Consider the following 24,321-nt stretch of genomic DNA (forward strand, 5'->3'; position numbering starts at 1 on the left):
ACGCCCGCGGCCCCGCCCCGCCGCCCGGGGCCCGGCGCATGCGCAGTGCCCGGGCCGGGGCCGGGGGGGAATTTGACCGTAAACATCCTGCGGTTTGAACGGCGCGTTCGCGCGCAGGAAGGGCCGCGCCGCCATCTTGTCTGAGTGAGCGAGCGGGTCGGCCCCGGCTCCGCTTCGCTCGGCCTCGGCTCGGCTCGGCTCCGCTTCGGCTCCGCTTCGGCTCGGCCACGCTCGGCTCGGGCTCGGCCCGGCGGGAGCAGCAAGCGGCCCCCGGGCCCGGAGCAGGGTAAGGAGCGGCTCCGGCCGCCCCGGTCGCTACCGCCGCCCGAAGGCGCCCGGCGGGGCCCGGCCGCAGCGGGGCTCTCGGGGCTCTGCCGGCACGCCCGGGCTCGGGGCCGGCTCTCCGGCGGGGCGGGCGGGGAGAGCCGGCCCGGGGCTCCCCGGGAGAGGCAGCTGCGCGGGGCCGGGTGTGCGGGGCTCAGCCGGGCCTTGTGCGCGGCCTGGTGGCGGAACGGGCAGGGCCCGGGTCAGCGCGGCTGCGGCCGCGGCCGGGGCGAGGGCTGTGCACCTGGAGCGGGCACACGGCGATCCGCAGGGACCTTCCCGCTTCCCGGGGCGGCCGAGGGGTCTGTGGGGAGGTGTGACGGCCGCACCGCTGTAACAGATCCCAGCCTGTGCTTTCGCAAAAGGGACAGCGGGGCTGCTGCCGTCTGGAGAGGGGAGAGGAGCAAAGTTTGGTCTGCCAGCCTCCTGTTTTTTAATGTAACTTACCTTCTGTCACAGGTGAAGCAGGGTATTGAATGTTCTCGCAGTCCTCGCTAGTAACATGAACTACCGTCTGGGCGCTGAGGCTGTTGAGCTGCATATAAAGGCCGCTTTAAAAATGCCGGCGTCTTGAAGAACCAAGAACAAGCTTTTATAGATGCTCTGTTATAAATCTTGCTGAAGTTGTTAAGACTTCTCTGATCCTGAATAGAAGGGCTTCTGTTAAATGTAAAACAAGGTGTTGTGTTTCTATCAATAGCAAAGGAGACGTAGGTTCACTGTGACTTATTGACATGGCACTGCTTCAGTCAAAATGGCTTTTCCTTAAATTTAGACACTTAAAGATAATATTTTAAATTTGGAGAAGTTACCATTTAGGCCCAGGTTCTGTGAACGTCTGCAATAAGCAAGCTTTCCTTAATCTCTTACTCAGTAAAACTTGTGTCATCAAAAATGGGGGACATTAGTAAGTAAGGCCGGGCTGGCGTTTTATTTTGTGAATATGTTCATTTGTAAATATTTGACATTCTGAGAAACTTGGAAAAGCAAAGCCCACTGATCTAAAGTTTTAACTAGAGAGGAAGGAAGTGTGTTGAGGAGAATAAAAGGAGGAGCACAAAGTTAGTGAGACCTACAATAAACTTAAATTACCGCACAATTAAATAAATCATGTCTTGACATCAGGGTTGCTGATATGGGATTTCCCACAGAAATGAGAGTAGTTGCCTCAGTTACTACATCAGTTTAACTTCTTAGTGGCAAAATGTTAAAAAGTTACATTGGGCTCTTCGGGTGAACAGTTCAGAGGAGTAACTGCTGCAAAAGGTGGAGTAACATAAGGAATTCTGTTCTTCTGTTTAACCTGCGTACCTTTAAGGAGTGTGTTAATACCTGGTTTCTGCAAGTTTTTTAGCTTGACTTGGAAGTGGAATTGCCTGGAAAAGGTTGATATAATCAAAGGTCACCTTAAATTAAAAAGATTTCTTTTCCAATGGTTGAGTGAACATTCTGCATCTAGGGGCAAGGGCAGCATACCTGCTGAGGCTTAGGTATGACTGTGGAATTGGGGGCAGAGTGGAACAGTGTTCATAGAGTTCAGTAATCTCCAACTCTGTACAGCATTTGTGAGTGATCTGCCTTTTGAATGAGTAACTTTAGTGGGACTCTGGTTGTATCTGATTATGTAGGTGTGTAGTATTTTGTAATTGGAGAACAGTGAATGCAGTTCCTGTAACAGAGTGGTGTGGTTTGAGTAATTAGTAGACCTGGTATGGCAACCTGAGCCATAGAATTTAAAAAAAAAAAGTTGATGGAAAAAACAAGACCTGGAGACAAATGGAAAAGGCTCTATGCATTTATCAAAGGTGTGTCAAGTTGAACTAGTTCAGTTTCATCTTTTTTGATAATTGATTTTGTGGACATAAGAAATTGAGGTGACTTGTCACTGAACTTCAGTAAAGCTGCAGGTGCCACAAAGAAATGTATTAAAATTCAGAAAAATGTGGATTAACCAGACAATTATAAAGGTGGATGAAAGAAGGAGATCAAATAAAGTAGTGGTGAGAAGAGGCATGGAGCTGTAAGGTCTTGTTAGTGCTGTTGGTGATGAATTCTTTCTCAGTGGCACCAGGTGTTCACTGTGCTACTGAAGCCTGCGAGGGAGACAGTGCTAGGGAGTGCCCACAGCAGGGGAGTTCAGTCATGTAAGGACTGTGTAGTGAAGCCTTGCGAGTTAAAATTGGAGAATTCAAAGTACAGTTGTAGGGTCAGGGTAGTTCTTCTGAACTTTTAAAGTCTGGTAGGGCCAGCTTGGACTGCTGCAGGTGCAAAGGGTGATCCCACCCTTCCCTGTATCACCCAAGGCTGGCTTAGCAGAGCAGAAACAGTATAGGAGAAAAATGTGCATAGGGGGAAACCAGCAGAGAAGAGAGATTGAAGGATAGCACAAGGACAAATGAATTTAAATGACTGGCTGATTTCTTAACTGTATTATGGAATTTGTCTACTCACCTGCGTATGACTGTGGTTTTGGAGTAGCCTTACGACAGGAACAAAGGTAGGTAGGTGATAATAAAAAAGAATTGAAGACTGAGCTTTACTTATGGACTGGTGTGTGTATACATAACCTAACCTATGGAGAGCAACAGACAAGTGGATTTAATGGACTAGGTGTGAACAACGGTCAAATTAAAATACAGTGAATGTTTTGTCTTTCATCTGCAGTGTTATTGTCAAGTGTTCTTTTATTAAGCATCTTTCCGAGTGCCTTGAAGGGTGGGACTAACTATGCAAGCGTGCTTTTTAGAGTATAGATAGTTAGCCATTCTAACATACAGAAGGACTTTAAGACTTAATATGTTGAGGGTTAAGATGAAGTTCATAGTTAGCACCTACCAAATTTTCTTGTTGCTACTTTGAAGGGATCCATTACCAGAGTAGAACCAGTATTATATTAATTTTGCTTTACATGTTTACTTACTATGTGTATAGAAATGCAACCTTTTTTACACTTCTGTAGAAAGAAAAATATTTTTTAAAATATGCAATTGTTGGCCAATTTAGGCAGAGGAACCTGAGGACAATGGTGGCACATTGAAGCAAATTCAAAGTTAATTAAACTAAAGTTTTGAGTATTTTAAAAATCAATTTTGAAAAATCAGGATTTGGCCTTTTGCGAGTACATATTCTTTTTGCCTTAAAGGAGCACAAGCAAGATGCATAACAGAAAAATGCATAACTTCTTAGAACATGTTTTAAGATCCTGGTTCATATCCAGTCAATTTCAAAAATTGACAGTTGTGTTTTACCTTTCAAGCTTTTTAAGAGCCATCAGGTACCCTTTTGTGGATTTTTATGAGTTGCTTTTTCAGGCAACGACATATGTTCTGTGTGTCTGCATGAGCACTCTGCTGCTTGAAGCAACTCTTGGTTCCTTTAACATTCATCCCGCTCCCAACTTATGCCAGGAAATTGATTTCTCCTTTTGTGCCACTGGCTGAGCATACTGTCCTATGAATTAAAGATCAGATGAAAAGCCTGAAACACAGAAAAGGAGTGTCTGAAAAGAAAGAAAAAATGTGTAGGAAATGGGAGCAGCCATTGAGGCCTGCTTTGAACAGTTGTGCTGAGGCACTAAAAACTTGGAACTGTAAAGGTGGGCTTTGCACAGGTGCTGTAACACAGATATTCCCATACCATACTGCTGAAATTTGGAAGTGGCAGAGACCCACATTGTGACAGGAAATTAGTGCTGTACAGTATTTTTATTTGTTAATAACAGTTAAGATTGAAACACACTTTAAAACTGTGTGTAGTGTGATTGTCACTGTTTTTCTTCATATATTTCACTGTGGCAAGGCTTCAGTAATGGATGAAGAGGAACAGATTTAAAGTGATAGATAAATTGTTTCTGTCAAGTTGTCCAAATAGTGTATTTCCATTTAGCAGGAAAACTTAAATTATGTTTTCAGGGTTACAGTTAACTGTGTGTCTGAACTTCTTTGAAACCCATGCTGCATATTTTAATAATTCTGCCAAATTCCACTAATCAAAGTACATTCTTTTGCAACTGTTGATGAATATTTTTAGTAGACTAATACAAGTGGGTTTGTTAACTGTACATTTGTGTTTTTCCCTGTTCCTCATGTTCAGGGGTAATGTACAGGCTTACTATGACCAGAGCACTGCATGGTTGTGGCAGCAACTTGAGATACCAAAATGCTGTGCTGCTAAGTTACATCTCTGCATACACAAAAATACTGAGGCCTTTGAAAATATACAAGGGATTGAATTGTCTCCTGGCCTTTGAGAGAATTTGCTGTCTTTCAAAAAATACTGGGGAAATAAAAAGAAGTAGAATACCTTCCTTTAGATAATGTTTATTGATCAGGGAGACTTCCAAAATTTGTTTCGTTGTGCTTCCTAGAAAAGCTTGCTCATGTCCATGTCTGTGCAGTGCTGTCCTTAGCCCACACACAATCTCAACAAATAAAAATGACATTTTAACTTTTTGTGACTTTCCACCTTCATTATGACTCAAAGCTATTAACCTCACTCCTTAGAGTAGTTTTAATCCTTTATACTGGGTTAATTAGAGCTGAAGCTGAACATTGCTTTTACTTCATTTAAATCCTTTCCACTGTGTCCATTCTTGGTTATGAATGGAATTGGTGGCCAATCTGTCTCAAAGAGAGATAGCTTGATGATTAGTTCTGTTAATGCAGCTGAAATTTAAAGTTTTCATCTTGCACATTGAATGATACCTGTGAGTGGCGTTACAAGTATGGAATATGATACCACTACAAAGATAATTTTCCCTATCCTTTTATACTCCTTCAAATCTCCTTTATTAAAACAAATAAAACCCCCCACAAATGAAAAAAAGAAAATAATTGTTGGCCTTGACTTTGAGATGTACAATTTTTCAGTGTTTACCCAGATGTCTAGAAGTTGGCATTGCTTCCACTGAATGAGTAATGCCAATGCTTCTCTTGCCCCTGTACTTACTTTTCTAGCAATCACAGTTGTGACTTGCTGTGCTTCCTCTGGCAGTCTTTCTGTAGGCATGGAGGAGGTAAAACCTGAAATGCACTCATTATATCTTTTCTGTTCTTCTCTTTCGATTCATTTTCCCTGTTTGTAGAAATTGTTGTAAAAACTATTTGTGAGTAATCTTCCACTTCTTTAAAGCAAATTTTTTTTTCCTCAGCATGTAGTTGAGCTGAATCATATGGTTACATCATGCATGACATTGGCATGTTTAGATCATAAGACATCATGCTGTCCTGCTTCCCAATGGTTTGATGTGTTGGCATCAGCCATGAGGAGGTAGTTACTAGATAAGTAGGTGAAAGGAAGGATTTGTTTCTGATGAAGGAGAAGGAAAATGGAATCTTTAAGAACTTTGGAATAAAGCGGTCAAGTTTTTCACCATTTTTATCAACACTTGAAAAAAAATGAAATGGAAAGTAATCTATTCAGAAATGAAGAGATAATTGTGCTTCCTGTTTAGGAAAATACAGTGAAGTCCAAAAAGTTAGGGCTGTGTATTTTATAGCACTGAATGCTTTACTGAAACAATGTAGAATATATACTGCTATAGTATAGTAGTAGCTACTGAATTAAGAGTAGAAAGAAATGGAAGTGGTAGAAAACTACTGTGGACTGAAAACTGAGACGTGTTTCTTTGCATTATGAGAATTCGGTATCGTTACCATAGGGTTTAATATATTCGAGGTTATTTTTTCTTGAGGGGTGGTAAACATTTTTAATTGTCTAAGTGTTGTTCTTTCTGCTTTATAATTCCTTTTTAATAAATATATATGCCATTACATGAACACCACTTGTAAATGTTGGCTTCTTAAATATTTTAAACAAATAGTCTGACCTTAGTGATTGAAAAGCTATCATGTGCACTGCTTCTGAGGATAAAGGGGGTGTTTACAGGGATGTTCCTCATAAAATAAAAAATCTAGAAAAAAAATATTTGTCTTTCTCTTTACAGGTTTGCACTTTGTTTTAGACATCTGGGACCATGTTCTATGCCCACTTTGTCCTGAGCAAGCGTGGGCCGCTGGCCAAAATTTGGCTGGCGGCCCACTGGGATAAGAAGCTGACCAAAGCCCATGTTTTTGAATGTAACCTGGAGAGCAGTGTGGAGAGTATAATTTCTCCAAAGGTATTTAGTTTACATTAATGTAATGTTACCTTGTAGTGAAAAGAACTTGTACATAAGATGGTAGTTACTGTTTGGGTCACTGAAGCAAATGAAGTTCTTAACGTTGCTATTAAAGGGTGGAAATGTCTGTTCAAATGTGAAATGCTCTACTGGGAAACTGGAGGAAGTTTTAAGTTGCTTGATGTTTTTAAATATTTTTAGTTTTCTTTCCCTGTGCTACTCATGACAATTAAATTGTTCATTTTTGAACTAGTGAGCTAGTGATATGGTTGTGACTTTTGTCACTTAACAGGTGACAAAAATGTCTTATACAAAAAGTAACTATTTGAAAAAAAACTTTCTCTTTTATTTTAGTTGATACAAATGTTAACAGTTCTAAAATGCTACTCTAGATTTTAGAAGGACTGCTAAATGTAAGCAAAAAATGTACAGTACAGTCACAGAGATACTTATTGTTCCAGAGCAGTGATTTGCTTCATCATAAGCTCTGGAAGGATTTAGAAAGAAGAAGATAATGTTCATAGACTCACTATTGAGTGTAGCATTCTTTTAGAGAAAGGAGAAATTAATAGGCACTCTTTCATGTGTTTAACTGTCTGTAACATGTTCATTGGCTGATTTATTAGAAAGACATTGTAGTCAATACAAATTTTGGATTCTTACAGTTTGAGGTTAAATCCTGTATGGCTTAATCTTTCTGTGAGACAATTTTTCCATGTACCCTTCAGCACAAGTTTCATGCTCTTTCAGCCTGGAAACTTAAGAAGAGTCCTTCCCTGGAATTTTTTTTCAGTTTTATGTTCCCACAGCAGATACTTGTTTACATAGTAAAGCAGTGAGATTAAAGAGGAAAGGAACTTAAAATTGTTTTAATGTGGCAGTGCTTGTGTATAGGCACTCCACATTTTCCACTATTTCTCTCTGATTTTCTTTTAACTGCAGGAGAGAAATGGAGAGGTAACAAGTAACCATTTATAATCAGATTTTACTTAACCAAATCATTATTTATGGCTGTCCAACTTTTTGTATTTTTCACTTTTTCCACAATTAAAGTAACAAAATATTAGAAAGACATGTGGTAGAAATGGGCTTTGTCTCTTTTTTTTTTCTTTAGACAGAGCAGTGTTTGGGAATTCCTGAAGTGAGCTGCTATTAATTTACTGATATTTGCCAGACCATTCATGAGTAGTATATAGAGTATCATCTTGGATGTAGACTTTGCATTCTTTCTTTCTTCATATTTCTGCTGATTTTTGTACTTGTTTTGGATATTTGATTTTATTGAAAAAATCATGTAAAGATGACTGAAATGTCATTAAAGGGAAAAGTAAGGCTACATCTAATTCACTGACTGTGCAATGTGTTTTTAGGTGAAGATGGCACTTCGAACCTCAGGACATCTCTTACTAGGCGTTGTTAGAATCTACCACAGGAAAGCAAAATATCTTCTTGCAGACTGTAATGAGGCTTTCATTAAGATTAAAATGGCTTTTCGTCCAGGTATCTGTCTTTATCTAAGCACTCTGAAAAGTTATGTTGATAAATATATTTATTAAGGAGACATACAATTCTGCCTTGTTTTGTCTGTAGAATTACATAAGGTAATAGGAGAGGTTATTTTCTTTGGTGCAGCTTCAGCTGGCTGTGTGACTGAGTTGCCTGCTGAAAAATATCTTCTAACTGAATTCTGAACAAAAACTTTTCCTATTAATGCTGATTCAGTAAAATCTCAGTTGTGATTTTGGCTGTTGTTGGTGGATGATGTTAAATGGAAATTCACTGCATGGTTTTTACCTTCTGGCTGAAAATGGCCAGTGTCTTACTGAATAGAAGCACAGAAGGGGTCTTATTTCCATCAAGGGTGAGGATTGCTTTGCCATGAGTTACAAAAGAAATGTTTAAGTAAGCTGGTTTTTTACCACTTTTATGTTTTAGTTTCTGAAAATAATGTGAACCGTAATGTGTGCAATATAATTTCCCCCTCTGTTGTTGCTTACCTTGAGATTTTTCGTGGAGAGTTCCATATTTAAATGTGAAATGACTTTCCATCCAGCAGTTAATTACTTGGCTTACATACAGTTGATAGTTTTCTTTAATTTTAGCCTGGGAAAATTTTTCCAGCTGGAGTGTAGTTGTGGCAGTGATGCTGCTGGATGCTCACAGCTGCTGAATCATATTCTACCCTTTTAAGTTTGTGAGTGCAATGGATTTAAAAGCTGAACTTAAAGGAGACCTTTTGTTTTTTAAAAAGGCAACTCTTGAAAGCCAGTGCAGCAGTAACTTGAGAAAAGTTAAGGTATATAATGCCTTTATCTTTGTTTCCTGATCTTCATGTTGTGATTCAGGCATTGAACTTTATGTAGCTTTCAGTGGCAATTTGTTATCTGTTGCCAATTTTTTGTTTACTGTTGGGTTTAACTTCCCTGGGTGATAAGAACAGATAAATGTGTCCTCATTTCACAAGACAATTTGTTTTTTCAGTTTTCCCGCTCCCAACAGCATGCATGTAGAAGGTGAAGCACCTTAAGATCAAGATGTACCAAAAGTTATATGCTGACCTGAAACAATCTGAGGCACTTGTCTTTGTTCTCAGTTTATCAACTTTGTGACTTAGGCATTGTCTTGATTCTGTCTGCTCTGAGAATCATGTTTCATTTTAAGCAGCCAACAGGTAAAAGTTCTGAATAGCCCTGAAAGGATGGACTAGGTTTCTTCAGTCCTAGCCAATACCATGATGAGTAAGCTACAGACTCATGCTTGTTCCTAGTCTCTCTGGATGGTGGTTCTTTGGTTATCTGTTGTGGAGGGGAGCACAGTGGGCAGAGTGTGTTTCTGAAGTGTCTGTACCTCAGAATTGCCTGTGTTGTGAGTGTGAGTCAGAAGGCAGAGCATAGAGCTCAAATCTTCTGCAAGTTACAAAAGGAATTGAACCTGCATTTCCCATGCACTTTTAAGTGTCCTGAACTCTAAGACTCTGTATGAAGGAGAGGTACCAACTACTGGCACTGGTTTTGTGATGCCCAGTCTGATAGTCATGCTCTGAGAATGCCTGCTGAATAACAGATTAAGCATCTCTGGAGGATAAGAAAAGGTATGTATGTGGTTTAGGTAATCCAGCTCTTTTACATGCAAAATGCTAAGAGTTTGTGTGGCCCAAGTACAGTCAGTACTGTTCTGGACTTCTGGAGCTAATAGAACTGAATAAATGACCATTAGCAAAGTAGTCATAACTGTCCTGCCACTGCTTTACCCAAACTGAAATGTAGAACTCACCAGCTCATATGGTGCATCATGACAAAAGTATTTTGTAGCAGGTACCTATAGTGTTGTGATGACATAGATGCCTGTATTGGCTGCACAGTTCTGCATAGTGTCACACAAACAATATCGAGTGATTTGAGGCTTTGAGAGTTATACAAACAGTGCAAGGGCTTGAGGGTATATATTTTGGATTTAGTCTGAATCTCACTACTAACATTATCTAAGGTTTCTTAGCATCAGTTCAACATATTTAAAGACAAGAAGCTCATGCAGGGTGAACAATCCTGAAGGCACAGGATAAAATGCTGTCCTTGTAAGGAATGGGGACTCATGTCTGGATGTTCTTCTCTGCAGGGGTTGTTGATTTGCCTGAGGAAAACCGAGAGGCTGCTTACAATGCTATTACCTTGCCTGAGGAATTTCACGATTTTGACCAACCACTTCCTGATCTGGAGTAAGCATGGGGTTTTTTTATTTCCCCACAAATAATATTTGGTTTTAGTTGAGGAGAACCTGGTTTTAAACAGCTAACTCATTGCTGAATGTGAAGAAAGAGGGTCTGTAGGTAACTTGTATTCTTAAATCTTTTAATATACTAAACAGGTATGCAACCATCTTTGTATGGATTTCAAGTTCATAGTACCATGTAATTTTAACCAGAGTTTAAGCTGTCCTTAGAGAGGCTTTTGAAAAACTCATGTATCTGTTATCATTTTCTTTTTTCCTCTATGCAAGGCACTCTATGTCACATATGTTCTCAGGTTAGACAAGATTAGTTTTATGGAAATGTTCCTCTGTAGTGGCACTTTTAATTCTTAAAACTTCTTATTGCTAATGGGTTACTTGTAAACATGACAGGTATACAACCTGAATGGTTCTTGATCTTGAAAAAATTGATGTTACTCTTTTGGGTTATTCATAATGGGATTTACTTTGTACTTGTATTATTCAGTGTTCTGTTTAGTTTATGTTCAAATTAGAGTAAATACTAATTTGAAATTGCATAACAATTCTGTGTTCTTCTAAGAAACATACCTTAATACACCACAAAGAGTGTTAACTCTTTGTGCTGGTTCTAAATATAGCTTTTGATAAACTATATTAATAGCTTTTGAAGTTGAAGGGGAGGAAGTCTTTTCTTGATTATTAATTTGGTCTTTAAAATTAGTAACCCAAATATAGCAAGGAGTAGGAGATGTTCGATGCATTTCCAGAAGCTAACACAATTGAGATGATACGTTTGAATCATTAATGGTCTTACTGTTCTAAACAATGTTTTCTATTCACTGCTTATCATCAGTTTTTTCATAAGTGACTGAAGTGTAAAATATACTTCTTATGAGCTAGTGTCATATTTCTTTAAGCAACTTTGTGTTGTTAATTTTTTTTAATGGAGATTTTTAATAATTGCCTTCTGTTTGTTTAAGTGATATTGATGTGGCCCAGCAGTTCAGTTTGAACCAGAGTAGAGTGGAAGAAATTACAATGAGAGAAGAAGTAGGCAACATCAGTATCCTCCAGGATAATGACTTTGGTAAAGATCTCGTGCGTTATTATGTGTTACTAGCTAATTTTGGTAACTATAAGATATGGTTTTGCAATAACTATTGAATGCCCACTAAACACAAAACAAATTAGCTCAAACATGCTTTGTTTTTGTACATTTAATTTTTGGGTCAGTTTTTCCAGAAAGTCTGTCCTCTAATGCTCAGAAAACTTCTAGCTGCCTAGAATAGGCAGAAAGAAAAGCTGAAGATTATTCAGTCAGGTTAATTAGCGAAGTACTATGTCAATTATAATTTTCAAGTGTGTGAATATTAAGTCAGGTGTTGCTTTAATCATAAGCATGTTCTCAGTCAGAAACCATTAGGAGATTTCTAAAGCTGAAGCAGTCAGTGGCAAGGAGTTTACTGCTTCCAGTGTCTTTTCAAGAACAGTGTTCTAAAATATGAATCAAAGCCTAAAGACAGTTGTACTTGAATGTCTAGTTCCCATCATACAGTACTGTAATCCATAATTTGTAATTTTTTTGAAAGAATAATCCAGGAATTTATGGTGGTGTTGATTTGGTATTGGTTTGCTCCCTGTATGCCTTGAGGCATAAGGTACAACATTTTTGAATTTCATTGAATTCTTTGGTTTCTGTGTAGATAAAATTTAGTAGGATCTTGCTAATATAAATTCAAGTAAGTAAAATAAAATGCTTTGAAGAAGAGATAGTTATTTTTTATAATTGTTTGAACGGTACTTTTGCCATGGGATTGCTGGACATAATTTCTTACACCTTGTCATTAACTCTGCAACTAAGGTGAAATGAAGTTTGGTTTTACATTTGGGCTTTTGCTGATCAGTTAGCTAAGTCTCTTGCACCTTGGTTCTTTAGCCAGTTATAGCAGTGGAATTGTATTCTTGCAGGTGACTTTGGGATGGATGATCGTGAGATGATGAGAGAAGGTAGTGCATTTGAGGATGACATGCTAGTAAGCACCAGTGCTTCCAATCTCCTATTGGAACCTGAACAGAGCACCAGTCACCTCAATGAGAAATCTAATCACCTGGAATACGAAGACCAATACAAAGATGATAATTTTGGAGAAGGAAATGATGGTGGAATATTGGGTAAGTTTGAGAAATTTGTTTATCCTCCGTCCTGTCTTCTGCATTCGTAAGTTCTTGGGTGGACAGGGGGAAACTGTTTTCCTTGTAGCAAAGATCTCTCTCAAAGTTATGCCTTCAGCAGTAGAATTCTGGTTTGTGAGTCCTACAGCAGTGCAGGTGATGTACAGATGATCTTAAGTGTTGGCATAAATGAAGTTCTGAGAAACCCAGTAAGGTGCAAATATGTGGCAATTGTATTGTAATAAAGGTTGCCTGTAAGCTCAAAATTTGTGCTGACATGCACCTTGAAAAAGCACTGCTGCTTTCTTCTGTGTCAGCATTGGAAGTTTTCTAACCTTTGCCCTGTCTTTATCTGTGTTGTGATAAACTTGTCTGTACTTCTTTATAAATTTGTCAGTACTTTTTCATGAATTTGTGGATGCAAAACTGATTCTTTCATATGGTTGCTTCAGATGACAAACTTCTCAGTAATAATGATGGTGGTATTTTTGATGACCCCCCTGCACTCTCAGAAAGTGGAGTAATGATGCCAGAGCAACCTCCCCACGATGATATGGATGATGATGATAATGTATCAAGTGAGTATTAGCTAGGGCTAGATCTAGAATTACTCTTCAACTGATTTGATTTTTATTCTAATTCCTTAAAAGCATATTAAACTCAAAAGTATGAAATGGTCATTGAGGTTGTGGAGGAGGGGATGGGCAGGGTAGCACAGTTTCTCCATGCTGTGAAATAGTGCAAGGTACCTGTTCTCGTTGGCAGTGGGTGGCCCAGACAGCCCGGACTCCGTGGATCCAGTTGAACCGTTACCAACTATGACTGATCAGACAACGCTTGTTCCCAATGAAGAGGAAGCTTTTGCTCTGGAGCCTATTGACATAACTGGTGAGTAAGCTATTTGGGAATATTTTACTTGTGTTGTCAGAGACTACCTTAGCTTGATGGAGTGGAAATGAATGTCTAGAGCTGCTGCTGATTCTGTTTCTCAGCTGGAAGAGAAACCAGGGACCAAGTGCTGAATTCCTTTTATTCTAACAGTAGCCTTCCAGTACTTTCCAGGTAGGTAGCTTCCATGGATGGTCTTGGAGGATACTAGTTTGTAATTTCTGCAGTCGAAATGTATAATAGCACAATACTATAGCTTTTGGTAAACATGCTAGTTAAAATGCACTGAGTTGAAATAGAACTCATCGTGTCTTTCATTCTAATATGCTATCTGTAGTGCAGCACAGTTCTTGATATACTATGTTTGAAAGCCAGGAGTGACTGCTTACACTGAGAATGAGTGCTCTTCTAGTGATTTGTAGCTTTAATGAATTGCTGAGTTCAGGAAATGTATCTTTTTGTATTTGAAATTCTACTAGATAGGTGATTTCCTTGTCTTTCTCTTTAATGCAAGAAACTTTCTTACTTTAACCAATACTGTATTTAGCTCATTGTAAACAGATCCCTGCTTTAATGAAAAATTAGGATCTAGAAAGAAAGTAGCTTGTCCTGTGTCTTCAGACTGAGCTCCAGGCCCTGATTCCCTGCTTGACCAATCAGAGAGCCCTGGCACTGCCCTCTCGTGGCAGGCTGGCTGCAGGGGTCCAGCAGATCTGCTGGGACCAGCAAAGACAGCTGTTGCCAGAGCTTCATGGTCTGCTGCAGAGTGCCAGGCTGTAAGCAATGTCATCCTAGAGCAGGGTGAGAGGTACAGGTAAGATAACCACCCACATTAACTCCACCAAAGCTCAGGCAGGGCTTAGAGATAAAACTTGGTATAGTATTTTCACTCTGTGATTAGAATTATAGAATGGTTTGGTTTGGAAGGGACCTTGAAGATCATCTAGTTCTAACTGTCCTGCCATGGGCAGGGAGACCTTTCACTAGACCAGATTGCTCAGAGCTCCATCCGACTGGACCTTGAACACTTCCAGGGGTGGGACATCCACAGCTTCTCTGGACAAGCTCTTCCAGTACCTCACCACCCTCACGGTGAAGAATTTCTTCCTAATACCTAATGTAGACCTACTCTCTGTCAGTTTGAAGCCATTGCCCCTTGTCCTGTCCCTAGATGCTCTTGTAAAAAGTCTCCTCCATCTTTCTTGTAGGCTCCCTTCAAGTGCTGGAAGGCTGCAATTACATCGCGCCGAAGCCTTCTCTTTTTCCGGGCTGAACAATTCCAATTCGCTCAGCCTTTCCTCATAGGAGAGGTGCTCCATCCCTCTAATCAACATGATGGCCAGGGTTTGCACCAGCCTAACAAGCAAGCCATGGGGGAGGGAGGCATGTGCAGCTGAGGACATCAAGGCTTAGGTAGATTCAGTAAAACTACGAGTCTACACAAAAGAATTTGTAGGTTACGGGACAGCATTCCTAGTATTTATCTTTCACACTGCTTATAGCCTTTCAGTCCTTCTCCCAAAGCTGACATTGCCTTAGATGCTTTAGGTAGCTTTATACGTGGGCAAATAAGACCTATAGAGAACCTGCAAGATTCTTCTATGGTGTGGTATCTGAGCTAACCTTCATTACTTGCTAAAAATCTCAACAGTCAAAGAAACCAAAGCAAAGAGGAAGAGAAAGCTGATTGTGGACAGTGTGAAAGAACTGGATAGCAAGACTATTCGAGCCCAATTAAGTGACTACTCTGATATTGTTACCACTTTGGATTTGGCACCGCCTACTAAGAAACTGATGATGTGGAAAGAAACTGGTGGAGTTGAAAAGCTTTTCTCTCTGCCTGCACAGCCTTTGTGGAACAACAGGCTACTGAAGGTAATGTTTTTGTGCAGGTTCATTTTTAAATGGACTGTATTCAGGACTGTGCCTCACATATAGTAAACATCAGCATATCAATAGTGATATAGTAATATTCATAATTGGAAAAAAAAACGCATTAAAACAAGAAAGATAACTATTTTAAGCATTGGTGTTACCAGTTACAGAAGTAAATTTTTTTTTTATATTAGTACTGTGGAGAGGAGCTTAAAAATTAGGAAAGTAAGATAGACCATAATTACTTGACCTGAAATGAAATTGAAGGACACTGAGAACTGCAATAGTGAATAATGTAATCTTTCCTCTATAGCTCTTTACTCGCTGTCTTACACCTCTGGTACCAGAAGACCTAAGAAAGAGGAGGAAAGGTGGAGAAGCTGACAATCTTGATGAGTTCCTTAAAGACTTTGAAAACCCAGAAGTTCCCAGAGAGGAGCAGCAGCATCAACAGCAGCAACGAGATGTCATTGGTTTGTGTCTTGTCAAAGATGCTCTGCTTCCTTCAGAGCTTATTTTTCTCTTTTTTTTTGTGCTTTGTATTAAGTCATCGAAGATTATGAATGGAGCAAAGAGCTTTGTAATGGTTGTTTAGCTTGATGTACAGTCTGTGACCAAAAATAACTTATTTTTGCTAGAAATAGAGGGCGCTTAGGAATTGTTTGAACCAGTGGACTAAACGTGTATTGGATTGGGTTGTATGCACATCTGTGCCAATTCTGCTTGTCACTGCAAAAGCTGTGCAGGCTGTTAAGAGTGCTCAGTTCTAAATTAATAGCAGATTAGACTTTGGTATGGTTTCTAATACATCTAAACCAAGGTTTGTTGTGGAATATAGATGAACCTATTCTCGAAGAACCAAGCCGTTTACAGGAGTCGATGATGGAAGGCAGCAGAACCAACCTGGACGAATCTGTTATGCCGCCCCCACCACCTCAGACAGGTGTGAAACGCAAAGTGCAGCAAGTAGAGCCAGAGCCAGTGCTACCCGTGAGTAAGATTTCTCTATGTTTTTTTATGGGGAATGAGAAGTGGGTGGTGTCTTTGAGCAGGAAATGACAGATTTGAGGCCCCAGCTTTCCATGGTCATGTGAGATTCGCTGGAGTAGTAGCAGAACATTTGCCCCTGGGTAGGCATTCTGGTGTTTCTTCTTAAGTGAAAAGCTTACTGAAACATTTAAAATGCATGTAGGATAAGGAAATGACACTATTTCCTCCAGAAAAAATCTTCAAGGAATTAAGTGTATTGTTTACAAAGCTATCAGGTTCTGCTTGGCAAGTGTATATGAACATTTTCCACTGAAGCAAGGATTGTGCTAGCTGCACAAACTTCCTTTTAAAGACAGTCCTATTGTTCCAGGCTTAAGGCTTCAAAGAAAGACTGATTGCCTGGAGGTATTTCGTAGCTGAGCTATGAGTAGACTTGGAAACTAGATGTGATGCAGTGTGAAAGGAAACAATATTTTGAAGGGGAAAGGAAGGAAAAGGGCAAAATGAAAGGTATATTCTTTTTCTGAATGCTTATCTGCTGAGAAAGTCCTGGTTTATGCTATGTCTCATAATTGTGCATGTTTAACCTCACTTTTCACGTTCCTTGGCCAGCAGGTTGTTTGCTGTAGAATGAGACTGATGTTACATTATCTTATTAAAAAGGGTGGCAGCTGCTGCTCCACTTGGCCATGTTATGGGGTGAAATTGGCATCAACTGTACTGAAGTCAGTATAGCTGGGGGAGTGAGTGTTGGGAATTCTTCGATCACATGAGCAGGTCAGGCCTCTGTCAACATACCTGTAGTGTTACCTGCTGTTTGACCAAGTCAGAAGTTGCTTAGCCATTTTAGAGTATGTGTAGAAACAGTTTCAGGTGTCAGTGTAACTTTACTGGCAAACACTTAACTGCATATAGATTCACAAGGAGAGTACTGTATATTAATTTTATTAAAACTGACTACATAAATCCTGTTAAACGGCTTTTCTGGTTTTTTCTCTTGATACAAATATTTTCTGAGAATGATAATTGAGCACCAAAGTCACTCATAGATTTTAGGAAACTTTGCGAGATACCTGTGTTTTAATTCCTTCACATTTATATCACTGAGAACAGCATTTTGATACTTTGAAGATGTCTTATTCTACCAAGTTAGTGTGTTCATGTAGCACTGAATCTGGTTATCTAGGATTTTAAATTCGAATGTGCCAATTCAAGAAATGGGATCGATGGTTTGGATGGTGGACTAAGTGAAATTATTGGAAAGCCTTTTTTCTTATAGAGGTATCATAATTTCTGGTTGGAGTAGAATCTAAAGGATTAAAAATACATGTATGGATAGCAAAAAAAATGCTTTTCGGTTTTTAAAAAAGAAAAATTCAGACAAATAGCTAAGATTTAGATACTTGAATTTTATGCAACTGGTCTGTTGCATCGTCATTGTATTGTAAAAGCACAGACAGAATTATCCCTTGGTTTAACTGTATTGTGTACCTTTACAGCATCCACCGTCACAACAGCTGGAAATGCCACCTGTAGAAATGCCTCCAGAGGAGCCCCAAAACATCTGCCAGCTAATACCAGAGCTAGAACTTCTGCCAGAAAAAGAGAAGGAGAAAGAAAAGGAGAAAGAGGAGGAGGAAGAAGAAGAGGTAAGAACTCTGTGTAGGAAGAGTTTATGTGTCTCCCAGAAGCGTTTGGCTGTGGATTCAGTAAATGGCATAAGAAAAATCTTTAGTGTATCCTTGGGAAATGATTGCCTTTGGAAATGTAAATTCTTAAAGTATTTCATGACCATTTTATAATATTTATGGTATTTTGTATTATAAATTGTATATACATTCTGTTTTGAGTTAGAAGGTTCTCCTGTTCTCACACATGGCTGGATTAAACCACTCTATATATTTATGATACCTTGTGCAAGAAGTTTTGAACTTGATGCTGTTGTTCATTTTAAATAGTTTGTCCTGCCTTATGAAAGTAGCTTTTTGCAAGAAAACCAGCCACGTCCTAAAATGTGATAACTTGTCTCTTAGCTACAATATTTAATATTCTGTGGCTGTCAAGACAAACTTCAATGACATCTTTTATTTTACACCTGCTTGCAGGAGGAAGACGGCACAGGGGGTGATCAGGATCAAGAAGAAAGGAGATGGAACAAGAGGACTCAACAAATGCTTCATGGACTTCAGGTACATACGATCATTTGCTTTCTCTTGAAGTAGCTTTTGAGTGTGCCCACTGATGCTTTTCACCTGAGTTAAAAAGTTAAGAAAGAGCTTTCTTTGCAGTAGATGTTACAGCTTAAAATATCAGTTATGTCTTAGAGGGGGAAAAATGCATGTAGTTGATTTAATCTATGTAAAATAATTAAATTAAAATTAAATCTATATTCATATAATTGTCATTTTATTCCAAAGAATATTTGAAGTAAATTTTTTTGCTTAGATGTTTTTCAACCTTTATGTCCACACTTGGTGTGCATGTAAGACTCCCAGAAATTTAAATTTTAAAGTTATTGAGTTGGATGAAACCATAGCACCTCTGACTTTGTGCTGTGTGGCCCTAGGCAAAGTCCATCAAGGTCTAGGGCTAAAACCATTTTACAGGATGTTTACTCCTGGCTGTGCTAGTTGGAAAAATTCTACACCATGAGAAGCTGAATGGGAATCTGACCTTGTCTGATTTCCAGGATGTGGCTTCAATCTGCACAGACTCTATCTGTAAGATGGATTCTTGCTTACTGGAACTCAAGAGCTTTTTTCTGATCTGATGGTTGAACACCTCTTGTGAGCACTTGAACTGAAGCACAAACCACTGTTCATTTGCTTATAGGCCTCTGTGTGTCCTTCACATATTCTTGGACTACCTTTGCCTTTCACCCAAGTTTGTAGCTCCTACCCCTTTGTTCCCTTGAACATTTGGGCAATTCCTGAGTTTCTGCAGTCACTGAAGTGCTTCAGTTTCATCACTCTAAACTGTTTCTGTTTTCCAAAGCCATCCTTGTTTTTTTTGTGAAATTGATAGGCTCCATCTGTCCTTATAAAATGTCATAGTCAGTATTGTATCTCTGAACTTCCTGTATCTCTGAATTTCCAGTATGGTGGCTTTGGGGGAAGAGTTTTCAGTAAACTGAGATTCAGTTCTAGTGTGTATTCTGTTAAGTTTCTCAAAATTAAGATATAATCAAGGAAAAGCTTTACATCTCTGGAAAATGTTAGTAGAGTTCTATCATAGGAATTAATTGCTTATATCTTCAAACAACCTTAATTTCAAACTCCTAAATATCCCTTATGATATTTTAATACACTTAAATCTAGTTCAGATTACATTGTAAACTAATGTGATTTAAGTCAGTTCTTTTGCACACCTGCAGGAATACTGGTAGTTTAAGTAAGACTGCTTTAAACAAAGAACCCAGGTCATCAGCACAGCCCCACAGAGCCACTCACTCACTGCCTTCTGCTGGGATGGGGGAAAGAATCAGAAGGGTAAAAGCAAGAAAACTTGTGGGTTGAGATAAAGATGGTTTAATAAGTAACGTGAAAATGGTGCATGCAAGCAAAGCAAAATAAGGAGTTCACTCGCTGCTTCCCAACAGCAGGCAGACATTTAGCCCTTTCCAGGGAAGCAGGGCTTCATTACTTGTCATAGTGACTGGGAATACAAATGCCACACTGGGAATCCCAAATGCTCACACACCGCCCTCGTCCTTCCTGCTGTGTTATGTGCTGAGCGTGATGCCGTATGGCAAGGATTATCCTTTTGGCCAGCTGGACTCAGCTGTGCTGGCAGTGTCCCCTCCCAACTCCTTGTGTACCCCCAGCCTACTTGCTCCAAAACACAGCACCACATGAGCTACTGCAAAGATAGCTCTGAAACTGACGTTTAGATAACTCTGTCCCAGCCCAAACCAGTACAACCGTAGCTTAAAAGTAGTATCTAAAGTACACAGATGTTGAGTTGGTAATGTTGTGTAATGTTTCCTCTCTGTTTCATCACAATGTCTGGAAAGAGCTTCAGAATTCTCTTTGGACCACGTCTAGCTTTTTCAACTCTTTCTTCCTTGTACCAAAAGAGCATCACTCTGGATGACTGAAATGTTAAGTCTGCAGTGAGGTTCAAAGTTGAGATCTGATTAAAGTAATTTGCTTTGGCCAGCCCTAATATCTTTTAATCTAGTAGATATTCCAGAGCAGATTCTGTTTTAAATTGATGATGTCAGTTGTTGTCCTAGCCAGAAAAAATATGTATTTTTACAATTACTGTTTTTTAATACATTATTGCCAAGATTTTGAGAAAATGTAAGCAGCTTTGTGTCGCTAGTTTCAGACAAACAGAGGAGTTTTAGAAATAAACAGACTTTCACCTTGAGGAAAGTATACATCTTTTAAAGAACATTAGCTCTTGAAATTTTATTTGATTATTTTTAGAGTTACTTTCATTTTGAGAAATGAAATCTGATTTTTTTTCTCCTATTTAAAAAAATTGTCCTGTATTAAAATAAGACTGGTTAGTTATTGCTGCAAAAAGAAAATCTTATGCTATACTACAGTGTTTCTGGAATAAGTTCAGCAGATTCAAGAGTGATTTTTTACATGTCCCTGGGAAGCCTACTTGGTTTCATTTAGGTAAGATCTATATAGAAATTTTTGTGTACATGTTGTAATGTGCCCATCCAATGTCAAGTTCTTCCGAATCTTTCACAGTGTCCTGGGGTAGACAACAAACAGAATCTTACCAAGAGATGTTGTTTCTGTGTAGTTCTCTATTTAATTTGTGGTGTCAATGTGTTTTTCAGAGAGCTCTTGCTAAGACTGGAGCAGAATCCATCAGTTTGCTTGAGCTGTGCAGAAATACAAATAGAAAACAAGCAGCTGCAAAATTCTACAGTTTCCTGGTACTGAAAAAACAACAAGCAATAGAGCTGACACAGGAGGAGCCCTACAGTGACATCATTGCAACACCTGGTCCCAGGTTTCATATTATCTGAATGGTTACGTAGAGCAGAGCTAGTGCTCATCTCACTAGTGTGTACGTGTATTGCCCTGTCTGTAGGGCCCACAAGACCATTGCAGAAAATTTAGATTTTATTGTCTGTATAAAGTCCTTGGTTTTCTTCTGGGGTTATTTTGGGGTTTGTATTTTAACTTTACCACTCAAATTTTTAGTGAAACTGCTGGGGTGGGTGACTTGACTTCCAGCTGCAGAAACCAGACTGCTCAAGCGCCCAGATTAAGATTGTTTTAACACCTCGGAGCAGATGTGTGCAATATTGGTGCATGTGATGTTGAGTATCAATGAAAATGTCTTACAGTAATTTGACTAGTTGATTCAATAGATATTTTTAACCTATACAAGTAAACCTGAATGGCCAACCTATTGTCTGATTTAAAACTTTGCCAAACTCGTCTGAAATGTTCGGCCTGCTTCTCATAGTAGTAGGTTTTTTTCCCCTTCTCTAGATCTTTGTGCATACTGTGGGTCTCTTAAAGCTGCCAGTATGAAAGGTAGTGCCTGATATGTCAGCTTGCTGTGTCACTGCATTTTTGCAGTCGGATTTTTGTAGCCCTTGACGCTAAGGGGAATCGAGTGTCTGTGGAAGGCACTTCCTCCACGTGATACAAGAAAGGACAGAACATGTTAAGCATTTTAGACAAAACATTCCTTTTCACTTACCATGTCATTATGGTCCACTACTGATAATGGCTAATTACTGTTAATAAGTGACAAATGAAAACTAGTAATTTCATTTAAACTTTTAAGATATAATGCTTTAGGTTTGTTAGAGCTGTATATAAACTCCAGACTTTTTAAAACAGACTTCTAGATTGTAAATTATCTGATTTCTTTATTAAGCAGGCATATGAAGAAAAGTTGGTGAATTCAGATACCACTTGTACCAAAAGGGCAACAAACTTTGAATACAGAGTACAAATGGGCCCTATTCCACTTAATCATGTAGTGCATTAATGGCTATTAGGATATATTTATGGTTTTAGTATCAATTTGTTCTGATAATTTACACTCCTGTGTTCAAAACATTTTACCAGTTTTTCAAAAGAAGTCCCATTTGATTTTAATTCTAAAGAATGAAGCTTTACTGTTAGACCAGGTAGCACCAAATATTATGTGAATATGTTGATTATGGAGACCTGTCTTAACTTTTTTTAGGGCAAAATTGTTCACACTGAAGGTTCTGGTTTTAATGTTGGCACTTTTGTGAAATAATTTTGGGACTCTGAAATTTCAGTGTATACTCAACTGTAAAATTATGTGAATGTTTGAAAAACTCTGAGACTACATGATGACCATGGTTTAATAATCCTTAAAAAGTTAATTGTATAAAGTTACTGCAGCTTTATTTTCAACATGATGTGCCTGTAAAACCATAATTTTCCCCTTTGTAAAAAGAGACATTGTAGATAACTTGAATGTTTAATTATAGAGAAGGTCATTAGTTTCTTGTTACACATTTTTAGTCTGTTTTTGTTGCTTTTCAAGGTTAATAATGAAAATAGTTGATGCTGTTATGTATAACTTTTCTAATAAAAGTTGTGTTATAAGCTGTTATGTGTTAGCTCTGTGTCTTGTTTGAACACCTTCCGTTGATTTAGGAGGGACTGAGCACTTACAGGTTGGTTATTTTGGTGTTAGGAGTGGACATGTAAGGATTTAGCTCTTTGAGAGATTTAAAGCTTGAATATGTAAACAGATTTCTTACCATTAAGAAGGGTTATTCTACTGGCTTTACTGTGCTTTTGTTCAGGTATTCTGTGGTAGGAATGTCTGGAAAAACAGGGGAGACTGTGTGTAAAATGTGATTCATCTCCATGCCTGTCCCTTCTGAATGCCAGAACATATCCAGCTTGAATTCTTTTAGCTCTGCTGTTCCCTTGCTTCTGGAATTGCCTCTACATGTGGGTATGTCAGTGCCTCTGAAGTTATGTGCTCCTGGTAGATCCAGACACTTGGATCCAAGCCTACGGGCGCAGAGCATCTCCCATGGAGTCACATGGTTACCTGCAGAACTTACACAGAGGCTGGGGCAATGAATTCTGATCGACAGGGGCTGTCTTGGGAAGGTGAAGAGCCAGCCTGGATCCGGTGAGCTTAGTCTGGGCTCTGCACACAAGTGATTGTACTGCTTTTGTGGAAGCAGCTGGGCCCATCCCGTGGGATGCAGGCTGGCCTGTGCTGAGCCAGCCCCTGTGTGTGTAGGTACAGCTTGCCTGCACTGGAAAATAGCGACTTGCATTCCTTTGGTTCAAGCTTGTAAGGGATAGAAGTACAGGGACTTGGGCACTCAGACTAGAATGAAAGGTACCTCTTCTGCCTTTTCTATCAAAAATTTGGTACATTTTTATCATCAGTTTTGCTCTGTTACACCACTGTGATCAACACTCATGACAAATTGATTTTGCACAAACCTATGTGCCTGATGACACTATAATCTGGGACACTGAATGCAAGCTCCACTTCATCATATACAGTGTTTGTTACTAGTTCTGACCATGGCCTACAAGTAGTACTGACAGGCTTACATTTCTTGGAAAGGAGGCTTTGTGGTAATACACCAATCAGCTGCTCAATGAGGTCTAAGGATTGGTTATAGAGCATTTGTTCTCTATATTTCTCCTGTATCTACAAGAAGTATATTTCCCTTCTCTGTTATGGACACAGATGATGAGATGCAGAAAGGCTCTCTGTTACACAGCCTTCTTTGTTTGCCCTATGACTGCTGTTGTTTGGGCTTTTTTTAAAGTGCTTTTGTAAAGAAGTACAGCATCTGCATTTTATTATAGTTCCTCCTCAAACAAATGTCTAAATGGATTTAAAGGAATTAGCCACAGCATTCACTTAGTTTTTACTAGATAGGAAGCCATTTTTCTTGCAGTTCAGTGACTAACATCTAGTTTTCAGAAAGCTGTCACGTGAGGGATTTAGATTTGATTGATAACATTACTGTAAAATGTGTTCCTTGCTGCTTTCCCAGTCAGGCTGGACTGTCTCTAGTGTGTTTGGCTTTAGTGTTGCACTGCAGCAGTGAGGGGAAGGAACTGCTTTAAATGCTTCTCCGTGCTCCATCTTCCTATTGGTAGCAGGTTTGTTCTGTCTGCAAAGCTTAACTGTTCACAGCAGGGGTACTGTGCATGCCCTGCTTCCCAAATTACTGCTCCTTGGTGGCTAAAAAGGAAAACAGTTCATGAATCTAAGAAATATTCCTTCAAGGAGATTGAGTTGTTGAA

The 24,321-nt window shown here is 39.2% G+C and overlaps 1 protein-coding gene across 1 annotated transcript; it reads left to right on the plus strand.

Annotated features, from left to right (window-relative positions):
- Positions 1 to 42: 42 nt before the first annotated feature.
- RAD21 (RAD21 cohesin complex component) lies at positions 43 to 22,645 on the plus strand. Its single transcript, XM_064646338.1, has 14 exons — positions 43 to 286; positions 6,269 to 6,442; positions 7,813 to 7,942; positions 10,058 to 10,157; positions 11,131 to 11,237; positions 12,119 to 12,322; positions 12,775 to 12,900; positions 13,088 to 13,210; positions 14,862 to 15,085; positions 15,399 to 15,558; positions 15,924 to 16,075; positions 17,575 to 17,724; positions 18,181 to 18,264; positions 20,874 to 22,645. The coding sequence occupies exons 2-14, from the start codon at positions 6,299 to 6,301 to the stop codon at positions 21,063 to 21,065; spliced, it is 1,896 nt and encodes a 631-aa protein (XP_064502408.1). The 5' UTR covers positions 43 to 286; positions 6,269 to 6,298; the 3' UTR covers positions 21,066 to 22,645.
- Positions 22,646 to 24,321: the final 1,676 nt, after the last annotated feature.

This window comes from Pseudopipra pipra, chromosome 1, assembly GCF_036250125.1.
Source record: "Pseudopipra pipra isolate bDixPip1 chromosome 1, bDixPip1.hap1, whole genome shotgun sequence".
NCBI lineage: Eukaryota > Metazoa > Chordata > Aves > Passeriformes > Pipridae > Pseudopipra > Pseudopipra pipra.

Coding starts and splice junctions, on each gene's coding strand:
- RAD21 (XM_064646338.1), top strand. CDS start 6,299: ATGTTCTATGCCCACTTTGTCCTGAGCAAGCGTGGGCCGCTGGCCAAA. Junction 7,943..10,057: donor TAAAATGGCTTTTCGTCCAG/GTATCTGTCTTT, acceptor TCTTCTCTGCAG/GGGTTGTTGATTTGCCTGAG. Junction 11,238..12,118: donor CCTCCAGGATAATGACTTTG/GTAAAGATCTCG, acceptor GTATTCTTGCAG/GTGACTTTGGGATGGATGAT.